A 16,077-nucleotide genomic window follows, 5' to 3' on the forward strand; every position below is an offset into this window, starting at 1 on the left:
GGAGGTGGGGGGTGGAGGAAGGTTCGTTGATGGTGTGTGAATCGGAAGAGTAGCTATTAAAATTAAGACTCGCTTGGGGATCGTGAGTTTGTGGGGGGAGAGAGAAGCTTCCTGGAAAGGGACGATTGAGTTTGCCTTCACCTTCACGTCCTTAGGAATTTTATTTTATATATATGTAGTTATTTATTTTAGTTTTTATTCATTAAGTTAGTCAACAACTTTGTGGAAGTTGTTTTTGATTTTGTTTTTTCTCTTTAGAGTTTTCATAGTTGCATCTTATTGACCCTCCTAATGTACCCATTAAAAATAGGTATACTATTTTGTTTTTAATCTATTTTTTTTATTATGTTTTTCATACGATATTAATTCTAAGATACATTTGTTAAAAAATGGTAGTGGGATGGAATGAAAAAGAATCATTAGTATATAAGATATTCTATTCTCTCATAGGTATGACTTATGAGTATGAGAATGAATATCTGATCCCGATGAATATGAGAATTTTAATAAAAATTAAAAATTCGATAGAGATGAGGATAAGGATGAGAATGAGGATGAATATAATAAATAAGGATGAGACAGAAGATATAAAATCAGACTCAAATTTGACTCATTGTCATCCCTAGACACAATATAATAGTAAGACATTTGATAGATTCATAGAGTATCAATGTTCGAAATCCAGCTGGAGTAAGGGTAAGCATTATAGTGAATTTTTAATTATAAAGGTTAGTTGTAGGGTGAATTATAGTGATTGCTTCTAGATTTATCGGATGAATAAGGGAAAACAACTCACCTCCCGAATTAATCATGTATGTAATCTTTGTTTATCCGTAAAATATTTTATTTCTTAACCAAAATTAGTAGAAATATATAATTCAATTATATCAAAATTACTTAAATTGGATTAAAGTCATTTTAATTTTATCAAAATGGCCTTAAAATTATGTAGCAGTTATATTATAGTTATTATAACAATACAGCAGCTATGATATTACTACCTACAAATTACAAATTGAATTGAAAATAAAATATTAAATCAATTTAATTTAACCATTGTAGCAGCTATATAATATTTTCAAGATAAATAAAAATATTGGAATGTTATTTTAACTTTTTTTTTAAAAAAAAAATCCTTTAACAAAAACTATAATAAAGGTTCTTTTTATTTTTAGCTAAAAATAATTGAATTAGAGTACATGACAAATTTGATAGTTTTAAATTTTTAAAATAGGTATTTTATGTTAAATTTAATAATTTATAATTGATATTTTATTTTCTAGAACTTTAACCAGTTCAATTTTTGCTATTTAAATAAAAATTTAACTCTAAATTCACTTTTCTTTTACAAAAGTTGATAACCCTCCTCCTGGACTTTCAAAACTGACCTAAGCACATTACAAAAAAGTAAATTATAGGGTCATTTAGCTAGACAAGCAGCTTTCTAGGCGAGAGGGCCTAGCACGAGATAAAGCTCGCGATTCAAATCCGAGACCTATTATGATATATAACGCCTCCCTTGAGTACCAACTGAGCTACATCACGAGGACTTTCTTTTTCTTTTCAAAGGTCATGTAAAATGTGTTTTTTAGCTCAAAATTATGTTGGCTATGTAATTTCTTTTCCTAAAGAACATAAATAAAATAGTGAAATATATGCCGAGAATTCAACAAGGTTCCAAGTTTGTTCGTTTCCTTGATTTTCATTCCGAAGAAATTGTGGTTAAAGCAGGGAAAGCGACGAGCATTTTAGTTCAACCCCCAAAGGTTTGGTGCGAATATGGTACATATTCTTTGTAGAAAAAGAGTGGAAAAACTTGTGGAATATTAGTGGAAAAAATTGGCCCTCAATTATTAATATTTTATTTAACAAAATTATTCTTTGCAAAGATTTTTTAAGTCAAAAGTTAGAATTAATTTGAGTGAACTTGAAGTTTGGCAATTGGTCGGATGCAATTCAAGTTTGATCAACCCATTTTCAAGTTAAACTATACCCTCGGGATAAGATTAAGCTGATAACTGTAAGATAAGAGTTTGAATTTTGATAAAATAGAAGAAAATTTTGTTCGTACTAACTAATTATAATTTTTTAATTTATCTTTTTTTATAGATAGTCGTGAGCTTTTACTACCAAGTTAGTAGACTCACACTATTTAAGTCATTGTAGTGTGACTTTAAAAAATTAAGGATTTGGTTATTGAAATAACCTCGCGAAGTGAAATTAAGTATAATAAATATAATATTTGTCCAACCCATCCTCGGATTCCTGAGTGAGAGGAGATCTTTTTACGGTATAGAGGATATTTCCTTTTTATATTTTGATAGACATGTATGATCTCTATTTATTTTACAAATGAGATCTATACATCTTCGTTAATAGAAGATCAGATCCTTTAATCCAGAATCTTCTAAATCAAGGAGACCCTGCATGTTTATTGGTGGGATGAATTGGACTCTACCTATTTAACAGGTGGAGTACAGTCTACCCATCTAATGAACATGCAAGAGTCCAAGATTGATCCAGGGATCCTGGACTAGAGGATTCCTGTCCCATCAATAGATGTAAAAGGAGCATAAAACGGTCGAGAGGATCCAGCTTGATCCTGAGCTCGGGCAGGGATCCTCTGGTCCAGGATCCTTGGACCAACTTTGGTTCCCTGTTCATTCATTGATTGGATGAACTAAATCCAACCTATTTAATAGATGGGGTCCAATTCATCCATCCAATGAATAGAGAGGATCTCTTCTAATCCATAAATTTTTGGACAGGATCTGGCCTCCCTTGGGCTCTCTATCAAGCTCTTGCTAATAAAATAAAATAATAATAATAGAATATGAATATATTATTTTTTATACTTTTAAATATATATTTTTAGAGCAATGATATGCTCAAGAAAAAAAACTCAAGGAAAACCTCAAGGATAGACACATAAAGTCATGACCCATCATTTCACTTTTTATGGATCCCATCATTTTATGTGTCTATCCTTGATGTTTTTCTTAAATTTTTTTTCTTGTGCATATCATTTTTCATACTTTTATGTATACAGGTCGAGCTAATAGACCGACTTAAATTCATTCCCGAGCCAATAGACCGAATCGGTCCGGTCTGCTTGGTTCGGTTAACAGCCAGTTGGGTCAAATTCGTGAAACGTTCGCTTCCTCCTCAGAGATCCCGTCCTCCTCCGCCCACGGCGGTGATATCCTCTGCGGCTCAACCTCCGGCCATGGAATCTCTCCGGCAGAGTCTCAACCCCAACAAGTTGCTCAAAGAAGAGTAAGAGTTTCTTTATTTACGCCGGTCCCTTTTGATCTCTTAAATTTTGTTCCTTTTTCGGGATTCTTACCGGGTTGGCATTCTCGACAGGTTCGTGAGCAATCTTACGGGATCTTCTATGCTGGAGGTCGCCGCTCTCTCTACGATAATTCCTGTAATGGACTTCCTCTCTCTCTAGCTCCAAAGCTTAGGCACGGTGGACCATGTTTTGTTTGACCTTTAAATGTTTAATTGTTTCAAGGGTTTGGTAGTCCTTCGCCAATGGAGCAGCTTTTCCCGAGTGAATGGTGAATGATTTTTATTTTTTTTTAAGACAAAATCCGTTCTTTGGCTCTGAAACGATCTGTGATTATCCTTTTTTGTTCTTGTTGTTGTTTATCAAATGAGAGATTTAATGATTTAACAATGTCTTGTCAGTGAAGATCAATGTTGAGGCTTCCACGCCAAAAAAGGATGGCTGTGTAGCTCCTCACCGTAGAGATTTTAGAAGCTATGCAGTTTCACTCAGTGTTGATTATTTGTGCATTGTTCTTCCGGTTCTTCTGATCCTCACGGTCCGTTGTCACTCTAAGAATAGTAGATATCATTGGAATCTGGTTCATGTGATCTGTAATTGTGTTCTTGTGTGCTCCTTAGTTTTACCTATAGTTTGTTGTGCTTTGTCTCAATCAGACAATAAAATTAACTATGCATTTGACTTATTCATTCCAGATTCTTGCTGAATGGGTTCATATGTTCACATTGCTGCTAATAGTTGTCCTACTTCTGTGCATATCAGCTAAAGGGTAACTCATTCAAAATGTTACAATTCTCTATTCCTTCCATAACTTTGATTATTTAATATAGTGATATTATATTCATTCCTTTTATTACATGACCTTACCAATGATTATTGACCAAATGTGCTATGGTGTCAGTTCTTCATATATTCATCTTAAAGGAGAACAGTTATCTTCTTTGCGGGCAACTATTACATCATATCGAGTATTGGTGGTATAGTGATCACTATAACTTAGTTAATTTAACTCATTTTTTTTGTGGATCAACAATCTGAACTGTTCTTTTCGACATAGGTCATCATGACATGCTTGAGTATATTAGCTGTGGACTTTAAAATCTTCCCCCGGCGTTATGCAAAGACTGAAACATATGGTACTAGTATGGTAAGCTTAGCATGTGATTCATTAATTATAAGTCTGGTTAAATGGTGTTATGAATTGTAATGCTTTTGAAGAAACTTGAGAAAACTATGCTTATGCTAAATAAAGATAAAATTGTTTTCTGCATAAGAAAAATGTTCTTTTTCATATTAAGTTTTGTGAATTTTTGTTTCTTCTTAGGGTTGTTCTGGTGGTTTCTATGTTGAGATTTCCATTTTTAACCCTGGAAAACAATTAGGGTAGTGAATGATAGAAGTTAGACTCCATTCGTAATATTTAATCTGATTAAATGATATGTTCTGCTGTGAAAATGTTTGATGTTATTAACCCCTACTAATTACGACTGCTTTTGATTTTCAATAGATGGATCTGGGAGTTGGATCATTTGTCATCGTTAATGCATTAGTTTCAAGAAAAGCACGGAATTCTATCTCAATGTAAGTAACTCTTTATTTCTTCAGTGATATAATGGATTTATAGGAAAACTTATTAAGGTCTTTATGTTAATTATAGTTTGCAAATCTATTTACAGATACAATTTTACTATTTTCTTATACTAAAGGAATCAGCTTAGAATAAGGCTGGGACAAATGGCAATAAAGAAGGAATGTTTGATGGAAATGTCAATTTACAGTTTCCTTGTTTAATACTGCATATATAACAATAGCATAGTTATACAATTACAACAAAGTTAATCTTCTCAATTAACATGGTTACCTAATGAAGAAACCCTGTCTCTGAAGAACCTATTTTTATGTGTCTAGAAGTTGTAGTCTGAATGATGCAACCAAAGAAAATTAAAAGTTTATTTAGTTATTTTATAAAATAAAACTGGTTCAGTAAATTAAAGGTGTTCATGGTCTAATAAATTTGACCACATATATGCTGAAAATAATTTCTTGAGATGGCATAGGCATTTATTGTTTACCTTATAATTATTTTTGACAATCCTATCCTATTGTCCAATATTCTCTCCTTAGGAATTGGATGGCAACACTCAAGTCTACAAGCCCACTAATATTGCTAGGATTTGGACGACTCATTTCTACAACAGGTGTAGATTATCAGGTCGGCCCCCTTTAGTCACTTCTATACTTTACCAAAATTACTTCCATTGTATCTAACTTGAAATGATAGCCAATGTAATTTACATGTACTAGTGCTTATGCTGACCTTTAGCAAAAGTAGCTGACATCTGCATTGCTCCAGTCCATTCTGTAATGTCAATATATAGTTCCTTCTCCAGTTCATGTCTGGGTGACATTTTGTTAGGGCTTACAGGATTAGTCATTAAGTTATCCTTGATGAAATTGTTGATTTTGCACAGGCCAGCAAGCCTTTTATGGCCTTGGTAGTTACTTTGTTTCTGGATGCTGAAACAACATTTTTGACCGATTACATTTTTGGCGTAAAAGGATCCATATAGCCGACCTCACCTAGTGGAATAAGACTTTGTTGTTGTTGTTGTAGGTACTTTGCCTAAGTTTATCTGCCAACAAGGCCATGATTCATTTGATTTGCTAGTTCTAAGCATTCATGTAATATGATAGATGATTGGAAGATGGCAAAAAATAATATGCATCACACTAAGATGTATCTGTGCTTTGAGATGAGTTGATAAGTTAGCTAGTGGTAAATTGAAAATTTAACACTCTAGGCTGTAGATACATGTCATACAACTATTACTTTATTTTTTGGTATTAAGCAAATGGCCCTGATACTTATACAGTCTATATATATATATAGTATCATCGAGTAAGATTACATTTACCAGAAGATACCTCATGATAAATGTGTTACCTCATTGCCCATTACACTAAACTGTTCAAAATTCCTTTTATCTTATTTTGTTCTAGGATTAGCATTTAAGTATTTAAGTTATTTTATTCAGTTTTTCAGAAATTGTTGTAGCACTAACTGAAGTGAAATGATGACTGAAGATATGTGCTTATTTGGTTACTAAATCTGACCGAAATTTAGATAGGCCTTTAGTGTAGCATTGTGTATCATAGTTTACTGTATTTTCCAAAAAAAAAAAAAATGAATTTGTGGTTTTGTGCCCTTTCGAACTTGGATTAATGATTGTATAGTATCATGAATTGTTTCTGGTCTTTCTTCTAAAGGACAGATCCACATGCATATTTGTTACTCAATGGTTGAAAAAATTATTTATTCCTCTAGACTCCATATTTGCTTGAACAATTCCAACTCTCAGTGTGATATTAAGATCCATACAACATAGCAGTCATACTTTGATATACTAAGTTTTCTAGGCATTGCTGAAGCTATACAGCAACGTCATATTTTGAATTACTATCCGTGATTTTTCTGTGGCTTTAGTTTCTTTGATGGGTTATTACAATTCTTTAACATGATGGTTCTCCTCATTTTATGCATAGGCACATGTGGGAGAATATGGTGTCCATTGGAACTTCTTTTTCACCCTTGCTGCAGTGTCTTTACTTTCATCATTATGTGACATTGATCCCAAGTACTGTGGGATAGTTGGTTTGCTAATTCTTGTAGGTACTTCTCTTATTAACATTTAATGGTAGGTCAAATGGGAGCCTAAACATTATCATTATATTCATTACAACTTCTGAATCAGTTATATTCTCTTGCCAGGGTACCAGGCATGCTTGTTATATGGGTTAAATGTATACTTGCTCTCAAATGAAAGGATGGCTGATATAGTCAGCCAAAATAAGGAAGGTCTATTCAGTATATTTGGTAATGAGTAACCTCATTTACATTCTCCTTACATGCTGTTCTTGTATTAATTAAATTTGTCTGTTCTAAAAAGATTTGATTTTTATTTTTAATAAAAAGGAGCTTCACGAATTCTTGTTTATTTACTTTGGAGTTCAATTTCTAGTTTTCTTAGTCTTCTGAAGATCCAGCAAACAGTTCAGACGCATCAAAGAAATTCCGGAATAAATCATTTGCAATCAGGATCAGATAACTAATATGTTTATTGTTCGAAGTTTATAATCAACCTCTTGATGAGGATGACTCATTCCAACTGACTGTAGTTGACTTCCAATTGATTTTTGAGTGTGAGAAACACAGGCGGCAGTGTTGGTACTGGTAAGAAATAAATATATATATATATATAAATTTTAAAAAAATTTATGCATCTACATTTCATTAAATTAATTAATTTAATATTTAAATTAAATATATTATTTAAAAATATTAATTAAATAAAAATAATTAATTATTAATGAACTATTAATAATTAAGTTGCCTCTACCTTCGTCTCTCCACCTCTCTAGCGACTTTTTTGCATCTGCATTACACCAAAGACTCACTTGAATTGCTCTCTTTTCAAATATTTAAAATCATAAGGCTCCTTAATCTAGATCCTTTCTTTCTATCACCACACATAGTTCCAATTGTCCCCTTTCCATCTCTGCTTCTTGGAAAAGATTCTGAATGCACATTGAAAAAAAGGGGCCCAAATATGCAGTTTCGCTCCAATTCAGTTGATTTTTTCCCTTAACTGAATTGATTACCAACTGCTAACTTGCCCCAGCACCTCTGTCAGTCCGTCCCCAGGCCAACACGGAAGAGGTAAATCACGGGTGACTACTAGCCTTAGGCAGTTGAATAGCGCATGGGGGAGGGCAGACACCTGGCTACTAGCCGTGATTTGACCCCAGACTTTATGGTGGCAACACCACCATGCGCTAGCCAATTGCTCGTCCCGAGGGGACACCAACTGCTAATCATGAGTTTAGCATTAATTTCACCTTGATTAATCTAGATTTCATTAATCTCAAAGGGGTGGCTGAGATTTCTTGCTTGGAATTGGACCATCTTTGGCCAATCTGTATCCAACTCAGCTGATCCACTGACTCTGCAAACCATGGGAGAAAAGCTGTCGAATTGATAAAGACAAAAAACCTTAATAATTTTCTCTAGATACCATTGATCTGTCTAGCTTCTACAAAAAGTAATGCTGGTAAGAGAAACTCCATTCTGCAGCAAGTTCCCCACTTGATATGAAACTTTGTTTGTGTGTTTTTAGAGCTTCCAATCAATGTATGTACATAACATTTATAAAGAAAAATAAACTTGTATCAATTAATCTGCTTTTTTACGTTTTGTTTAAACAATTATCTACTTAATGATTGTTGATAGAACTATTAATGAACTTGTCTTTGGTCTGTGGATGATAATTATCTATTTTTTTCTTCTAGGGTACTGGGGTATGTATCTGATTGGTGTGCATCTAGGCCACTATATTCTCTTTGGAAATCATTCATCTTTAAAGGCTAGAAACATTCAAGCTACAAGAGCTACTGTTTGGATCGTTTGTGTTTTGTTTTGGTAAATATTAACCAAGTTATCTACTGTACTTCAGTCAATTGCTCACATTTTAAGCTCTTTGGTTCTGCATGCCAATCTCATGCCTTGTTTATCAATTTGAATAGGTTTTTAACTATCATTCTTGACAAGTATGTGGAAAGAGTTTCTCGGCGGATGGTAAACATTGTTTCTTCATATTACAAAAGTGCTGCTTTCTACAGACATAAGTTGGATGTTAGTGTGTTTAAAGTTTCCAGGTTGATCCACACCAAAATATGGCTGGATTAGAAAATTTTCACTAATTGAACTGGAGCAAACTAGCTCATGTTCTCCATTTAACCAGATGAACCGACCGGTCTGATTTGGAAAAAGTGATGTTTGTTCAATGTTTAGTTCTAGACCGAAGTACAAATATTGAGTTTGCTTCCTCCACACCTTATACCAATACGTATAGCTACATAATGCATCTTAAGTTTTGCTGGTGTATTTTTTTTGTAGTTTTATCATTTGTATGCCAAGTGATTCACAAAGCTTCTTTTATGCAGTGCAACCTAGCATATGTTACGCAGGTCATAGCTCAGAATTTTCAGGTACTAGTTTCACTTTCCACTTTGTTAAGGACTTTCCATCATCTGAGATGTTTGAAGTAATTTATTAGTTAATCATTCTGCAAACAGTTAGAATAGAGCACCAATTCTCTGGTACCATCTGATAAAAAGCAAATCATTATGAGAAAATAAGAGAACTTTTAAGGAGACAGAAAACCACATTCTCAGTATGTGGTTGATATGCAGCAAATCTTGCAGCTTCCTATCAAGTTTTGTAGTAACTGAGGCCACAGTCTAAAATGTTCTTCTATGCTACAATTTCAATCTCCAAGTGAAATGTTATGTTTTTGGTACCATACTTTACTGATTTGCAGCTCTTCAAAGTGCACTGAGATTAAATCAGCCACGACCAACTGATTTGTTTATGTCTAACTATAAATCTAATATCCAATAGAAATTCAATTGAATTAAAATAAAATATAACAAATATATTTCAACTAATTATTATACCTTACTATCCAAAATGAGTGTTGTGCTTCGATTAAGTGTATTGATTCATAGCATAATAGTGAAATGAACCTTATAATTATCTAAGGATCAAACTAAATAATTCTCCATGGACATTTGGTATTGAGTTAGTTTTTCCATGTGTTCATAATTTCATAAATATTTATGGGTTAACCACTAATAGTTGGATTGGAAATAGTACAATTGGAATTGGAATAGATACAAGTACGTGACATGAATGTATCTCTATTTCTCCTACTTCAGTACTACTCTTTATTGCTGTAGTGTTCCGATCAACGTTTCTCCTCTTCTTCTCTCCTCTCCTTTTGTAGACTTTATCTCCCCCTCGTGAGTAGAATTGAATTGAATGATGAGCCACTGACACAACTCTATCTATTTCAGTTGGCTCTGTAGGGTACCATCTGACACAACTCTCTCAGTCATAGCCACTGACATTGTGAAAGCACTAGCAATATAATTACATTCATCCATGCCGACACAATTCTGTATTACCTAAAACCATAAGGCTATAAATCATTTTGTTGTCAGCAGGGTTGGTGTTACTCGTGCACTTTTGTGATGGATGCTATGTTATTAGCTGGGCCTTAAAAGATAAATCTTTTTTCTTTTTTCCCAGGTCCTATCAATTCTCACACTATCAGACTTCATTCCCTACGAAAAGTCTTTAGCCATTGAAGAAGCATTTAACCAAAATCTTCTGGGTTCATTTCTTATGGTTAGTCATTTGTTATTCATTTTTTTCTTAACCTCAGTTGACATAGTATTCAAATGGCCTTCGTTCTCTTGGCAGGCAAATGTCCTCACTGGTCTAGTAAACTTGTCCATGGATACCCTATCAGCTTCCCCTGTAACATCATTTACTGTCTTATTGGGTTACTCTTTTCTTCTATCTTTTGTTACTTCAATTCTCTGGTTCTGTGGCATCAAAATTAAATTTTGGTAGATGTTTTGTGTAAATATGTTGAAGCATAATAAACCAATGGCTGAACATTTTCTTGTCTGCTGTATTGACTTCTGGAAGTTGAACAATTAAATGACTTGGCGTGTTGTTAAATTGTTCAATGCCATTTATCTTGATTTCAGATTGAGCACTGCATGTTAGTTCTCATACTTGATTTTTAGTAAAAAAAAGGAGACTATTCTTATATCTAAATTGTTCAAATGGCTGCTTCTATTTTGATTATTATCAAAGAGGTGGTTCATCACCTCTAATATGCCCATTAAACGTCTTTTAAGTACTGGTTAGATTTATATTATTTTCTTTGAGGTTGGATAGTTAAAAATATAATCATATTTTGTCAAAATATTGTATTGTACATCCATACAGAGCTTGAGGCAGTGATCGCATGATACGTGGTGAGTGCTTTTCTTTAGTTTGGAATAAACAATGCCCTTTAGCCATTTATGAACATTGGCTCATTTACATGCAGACGGCTGAGATGATACAGGAAAATTTATGGCCCAATCCACTGAAGCACTTCAACAATGTGTGATGCTTTCTATTTGTCTTATTTCACATTATGTCATATGCTTCTAGGATAGGTTTTAAATGGCAATGCTTGCCGACTACTAAAGCACCAGTATACTGTGACTGTGATTCATATTTTTCAGTGTTATTTGTTATATCAATAGTAAAAAATGTCAACAAACTGCTTCTGAATTATATGTTCTAATATCATTATATCAACATGTTTGTAATTTTTTTTTTTACTTTCTTTTCTCATCAAGACTACATAAAAATTGATGAGGAGGAGGTACATCGGTGAACTAATGATTAGCAGGTTTGATTATTTCTGCATCACGGGAGTAGAGACCTTTCTTGAACAGGACCATAGTTTCTCAATTCCTGGGTTGTTTCAACTTTGTTGGTTTTTAAGGAAACGTCAAGAAAGAGCTATTTCTATTCCTCATGTGATAACTTGATTATATATCAGATAAATCCATATTATACTGGCATGCAACTTGGACATATTAACTTCTAAAATGTCTTGTTCCAGTCAAATTTTGCTGGCAAAGACTTAAAAAACTTTAGATGATACATGCTGGTTATATTGCCAATAGAATATGGACATTAGAAAGTTCACATTTATAGCAAGTTTTTTTGGCATGCAATTGTATTTGGCTCAAAGCAATTCGATCTCTATCTTGCATCATTAAAAAGTAATCACTGTTCAAATCCTGGAATTAGGAAAAAGGGTTATTACACTGTCCATATTTCTAAAGACCTCATATATAAACTGTGTAATTTGACTAAGGTATTACTTCATCTATCTTATGTAAGATCCTGCTTCTTTACTCCCACTTGACTTTGATTTATTTGCCAGAAAGGAGTCAGACCTTGTTGATGAAGATGGCAAAGGCTACGGAGTGCAACTTTGCATGAACGGCATTATCAACTGTGGTTGAACAAGAACAACCCTTTTAGCCTGCCTCGGAGTAATATTAGGTCACTGCAGATGCATGGTCAGTTTCTTTCGTTCCTCTGTCAAGCATTTGAGGCAAGAATTTCATCCGTGTCACACCTTTAATCTTAATGTAAGTTTATGTCTTAAAACATTTCTTCCTAGTTCATATGTGCACCAAAAATTGAATAAATAATATCATTTTGAACATTGTTAAATTGTAGATTTTGCATTTGCTTTAACTATTATTTCTTAACTGCCAAAATAAAGCTTTCAAAAAGTCCCTCTCTCTATTATTACTTAAGTTACATCAGTATAGTATACATACATTATGAGGTTGGGTCTATATTATAGAGAATGTTTGTATCGAAGTTTAAAAATATTACTTTACTTCTCGTTCCTTCACTGTTAACTTGCCGACAGATGATAACACACACGACATAATACCGAGTAAACAAATTGTGGAGAAATAAAGTGGCCACTCATAGTTTCACTGCATAGGACACTTACTGTTAATACATTTGCCCCCCATTTAATCTGCACTGTCTAGAGCAGTAGTGTCTTGTCTTTGAGTACTTGTATTTGGGACCATCTGTGCACTTATGCTTGTTCTAAAATATTACCACATGAGTTTGAATCCTCATTTTTTTTAGCAGTTGATCATGTGTTTATTCAGAAACAAAACCAAAAACAAAAAAAATGTTTGCCCGTCAAGATCTCGATTAGTTAAACTGCAATTTGCTGTTTAGCATAGAGAGGAATCATTGGATCCTCCTCAGGCCAAAGTGATTAAATAAACAGTGAGTCCTCATGGCTTCTCTGACCTCCATGTGCCTAAATATTTTTCAGTAGATTTCACTGCTGCAACTCCTTTGTGTCCAAGAATTATATCTTTTTTTTTTTATCACTCTCTCGAAATATATGATGATGGTTAACCTCGTAAATTTCTCACAGGTAAGAGCGTTTCGACGCCTAAAAGATGTTGTTGGAGGTGCATCTTCTCATACAAGGTGTTGAGAGAAGAGTTGTCATCTCTTATACAAGGTGTTAATATCCACTTGTTCAATTTTTCATATACTTTTGTGTTGATATTGTATGTACTTGATTATCTTCGTGTACGTAGGCTTATGTCAAACAACATACAAATATGTAATTTGAGACGATATATTTTGTGTAGTTCGAGTTATTTTGTAACATAACATATGTTAATGAGTTGGCCCCACTTTGCAGACAAATCAAGAGTGGCACAGCATGGCGTATCCCCGGATGCGATTCTCTTCTATTCCGACATCACTATGCATTTAAACTGCATCTCCCTTTTTTAGCTTCCTTGGTAAGTTCTCCTCTCTATAAATCCACAGCTTGCATAGCCTCTGAGTTGATCATCCAAGAAAAGTTCATTTCATTCGACTCATAATAGTCGGTTTTGTTCATCATGTCGAGCAGGAGGTCTCAGCCGATGCCGAGTAGGAGCATCACCGACCAACAATTTGATGATCTCGTGTCGAAATTGCAGTCTGTCCTACCTGAAGCGCGTCTCCGAAGGAATGGCAAGGTAAAGTTTGATATGCACTTTTGGTTAGTAGTGAAACAGTTGGGCAGAATTTTGAACTTTTGGGGGTTGTAGGTTTTGACCGCGAAGGCATTGCAAGAGACATGCTACTACATAAGAAGCTTACACCGCGAGGTCGACGACTTGAGTGAGAGGCTATCGGAGTTGCTCATGACAACCGATATAAGTGCGGCCCAAGCCACCATCATTAGGAGCTTAATTATGTGAATGGTTCGCCTAATTACAAGTTGGAAGTGGAATTAAATAAGTAACTTTAGTTTTCTCGCTAGATTTATGATAATGTACTATCAGACTCTAGTTCAAAGAAAAAATTGCTAGCCCTCTCTCGGGCACAATGCAGTGGTAGGAGGCACGGTGGCTAATTCATGCAATGAGAGTTCAATTGTTTCTTAGGACATATCAAATTTCCGCGGTACTCAAATATAGATTTGTTATATTAATGGTCCTTCTAGCATCGGTCTCATAAATATGGAGGGAGATATATGCAGGTATATAGACGTTAGACGTATGGTAGGGTATATCTCAGATCGTCAGTTTTTAAGAATCGATCCATGATCATTACGTCAGAGATGTTATGCGTCCAGCGTATTACGTCCTGGGGATAATTCTCGCGGTACTCAAACTTTTAATGATGATGTTACACCATCATTTTAGGATTTACCTGTGCTTCTAGATTTATTTGGTTGGCGAATAGTGGAGAAGATTTGGATACTTGAATTAAGAAGAAAAAAAATACTACCCTAAGTATTCATTATTTTGTAGAAAAAAATTAGTAATTGAATCTACAATTTTTTATTTTTTATTTTCTAAAAAGTAGAGCAAAATGCAATTTCTTAAACATGATTAATTTCCCCTTAATTACATCAGCAGACACGCAGCGCCCGCGAAAACGTGGCCCCCTCGCGTTGCTTACTGCTCACCGGTTTTAACGCGTTTCCTTATTTCGTCGTTACTGGTTGTGTAGTTTGATGGTGGGTCACCGCCCACCGCAAAGCTTCCGATCTCTTCTTACCCTTCCTCTTCGTTAGGCTTGAACGGCGGCTGGGATGGCTCGGCTCAGCTCAGCCAAGCCCAGCCGGCCTCCAAAGCGCCGCCACGTAATTCAAATTGCCGTCCCGGAGCCAGAGCCGAGCCATCAGCCACATTGATCCTTATTCCATAGATATCTAATTGTTTAAGTTTTAACAGCTAATTAATAACTATAATCCCGCGTCACGAGCTGTATATAAATAACAAGAGCAGGCGGCGAAGAACACAACCGCAGTAAGGAAAAAAAAAATCGATTTTTTTTTTTTTGACTTTCATTTCGATCCGATCGCTCCAATCCGATGCATTCCTCTCTCGATCGGAGGTCCGACGGCTGCACCTCCGTCGGCTGCTTCGTCTTCCTCCGGCGGCCGTCCTCCCGCTCTCGCTTCGGCTACCGCCCGCTCCCACGGGCGGCGGGGTTCTCCGACGGCGAGGAGTCCGGGTCGGCGGTGCGGGTGGTGGTGGGGAAGGAGCGACGAGTCTTCTTGGTGGAGCCCTTCGTCCTCGAGACGGACCCTCTCAGGGTTCTGATGGCGACGGCGGCGAGGGAGGGGCCGCGGCGGAAAGGCGCCGTCTTTGTCGACGTCGACCACATCCTCTTCGAGCATCTGGTCTGGTTGGTGCACAACGAGTACTCCTCCGCCGCCGCCGCCACCGCCGCCGCCTCGTCGGCTTTGATTCAGCTCAACTTGAAGGAAATCATTGAGTTCTACTCGCAGGAGAATTGAGGCGACTCGATGTTGTTATTTATTTTATTGTGTGAATTATCAGAATTAATGATTAAGATGAAAATATAAGTTTAATTTTGAAAATTACCCAAATCACGTCCTTGATTTTGCTGTAATAGTATTCATTTTTATTGACCACTTCACGTATTCTTTTGCATTCTCTTTGAATTAGAGATGGACTGAATTGATCCAAAGTTAATTGAGTCTGTTAAAAATATTATAGAAGAGATCTGAGTTCATTTTTAGTATGTTACTATCTTGTCAAATACGAAATGAAATAGGAATGTAATATGTTTAAAATATAAATTTATTAGATAGACATTGAGATAAAAATTAAGTTGTTCGAAGTTGATTTAGACCAAATATATGAATTGATTCTATAAATTTAAAATGACTTAGGCAGGATTTTTTTTCCTCTTATCTCTCTACGTATGCAGCTGCACCGCCACTTTCACCGCCTCACGATGCTTATTTTTCCACTCTTTTGCCGCCTTTCTTCTTCTTCTTTTCTTTTCTTCTCTC

At 35.1% G+C, this 16,077-nt stretch overlaps 3 protein-coding genes across 7 annotated transcripts; all 3 read left to right on the forward strand.

Annotated features, from left to right (window-relative positions):
• Positions 1-3,115: 3,115 nt before the first annotated feature.
• Positions 3,116-11,310, forward strand: LOC122045769 (uncharacterized protein At4g17910-like). 5 transcript variants are annotated; one of them, XR_006130111.1, is made up of 16 exons: positions 3,116-3,276; positions 3,367-3,430; positions 3,518-3,563; positions 3,694-3,830; positions 3,988-4,061; positions 4,194-4,269; positions 4,350-4,439; positions 4,800-4,873; positions 5,417-5,504; positions 6,836-6,962; positions 7,062-7,166; positions 8,639-8,768; positions 8,873-9,195; positions 9,293-9,337; positions 11,151-11,179; positions 11,254-11,310. XR_006130111.1 is itself a non-coding variant. In XM_042606139.1 (16 exons), the coding sequence occupies exons 1-16, from the start codon at positions 3,227-3,229 to the stop codon at positions 10,764-10,766; spliced, it is 1,410 nt and encodes a 469-aa protein (XP_042462073.1). In that variant the 5' UTR covers positions 3,116-3,226; the 3' UTR covers positions 10,767-11,310. The 5 variants fall into 5 exon arrangements, 3 of the variants coding, with proteins under 3 accessions (XP_042462073.1, XP_042462075.1, XP_042462074.1); XM_042606139.1 differs by adding an exon at positions 10,440-10,538 and having other exon boundaries at positions 8,873-8,924; positions 10,614-11,310; XM_042606141.1 differs by having other exon boundaries at positions 8,873-8,924.
• Positions 11,311-13,591: 2,281 nt separating this feature from the next.
• Positions 13,592-14,169, forward strand: LOC122045771 (transcription factor ILI6-like). Its single transcript, XM_042606142.1, has 2 exons — positions 13,592-13,780; positions 13,853-14,169. Exons 1-2 carry the CDS (start codon positions 13,661-13,663, stop codon positions 14,003-14,005), a joined length of 273 nt encoding a protein of 90 aa, XP_042462076.1. The 5' UTR covers positions 13,592-13,660; the 3' UTR covers positions 14,006-14,169.
• Positions 14,170-15,057: 888 nt separating this feature from the next.
• On the forward strand, positions 15,058-15,712 carry LOC122049163. The gene has a single exon (XM_042610595.1). The coding sequence runs from the start codon at positions 15,127-15,129 to the stop codon at positions 15,553-15,555; it is 429 nt and encodes a 142-aa protein (XP_042466529.1). The 5' UTR covers positions 15,058-15,126; the 3' UTR covers positions 15,556-15,712.
• Positions 15,713-16,077: the final 365 nt, after the last annotated feature.

The sequence above is a fragment of the Zingiber officinale genome, chromosome 2B (assembly GCF_018446385.1).
Source record: "Zingiber officinale cultivar Zhangliang chromosome 2B, Zo_v1.1, whole genome shotgun sequence".
Taxonomy (NCBI): Eukaryota; Viridiplantae; Streptophyta; class Magnoliopsida; order Zingiberales; family Zingiberaceae; genus Zingiber; species Zingiber officinale.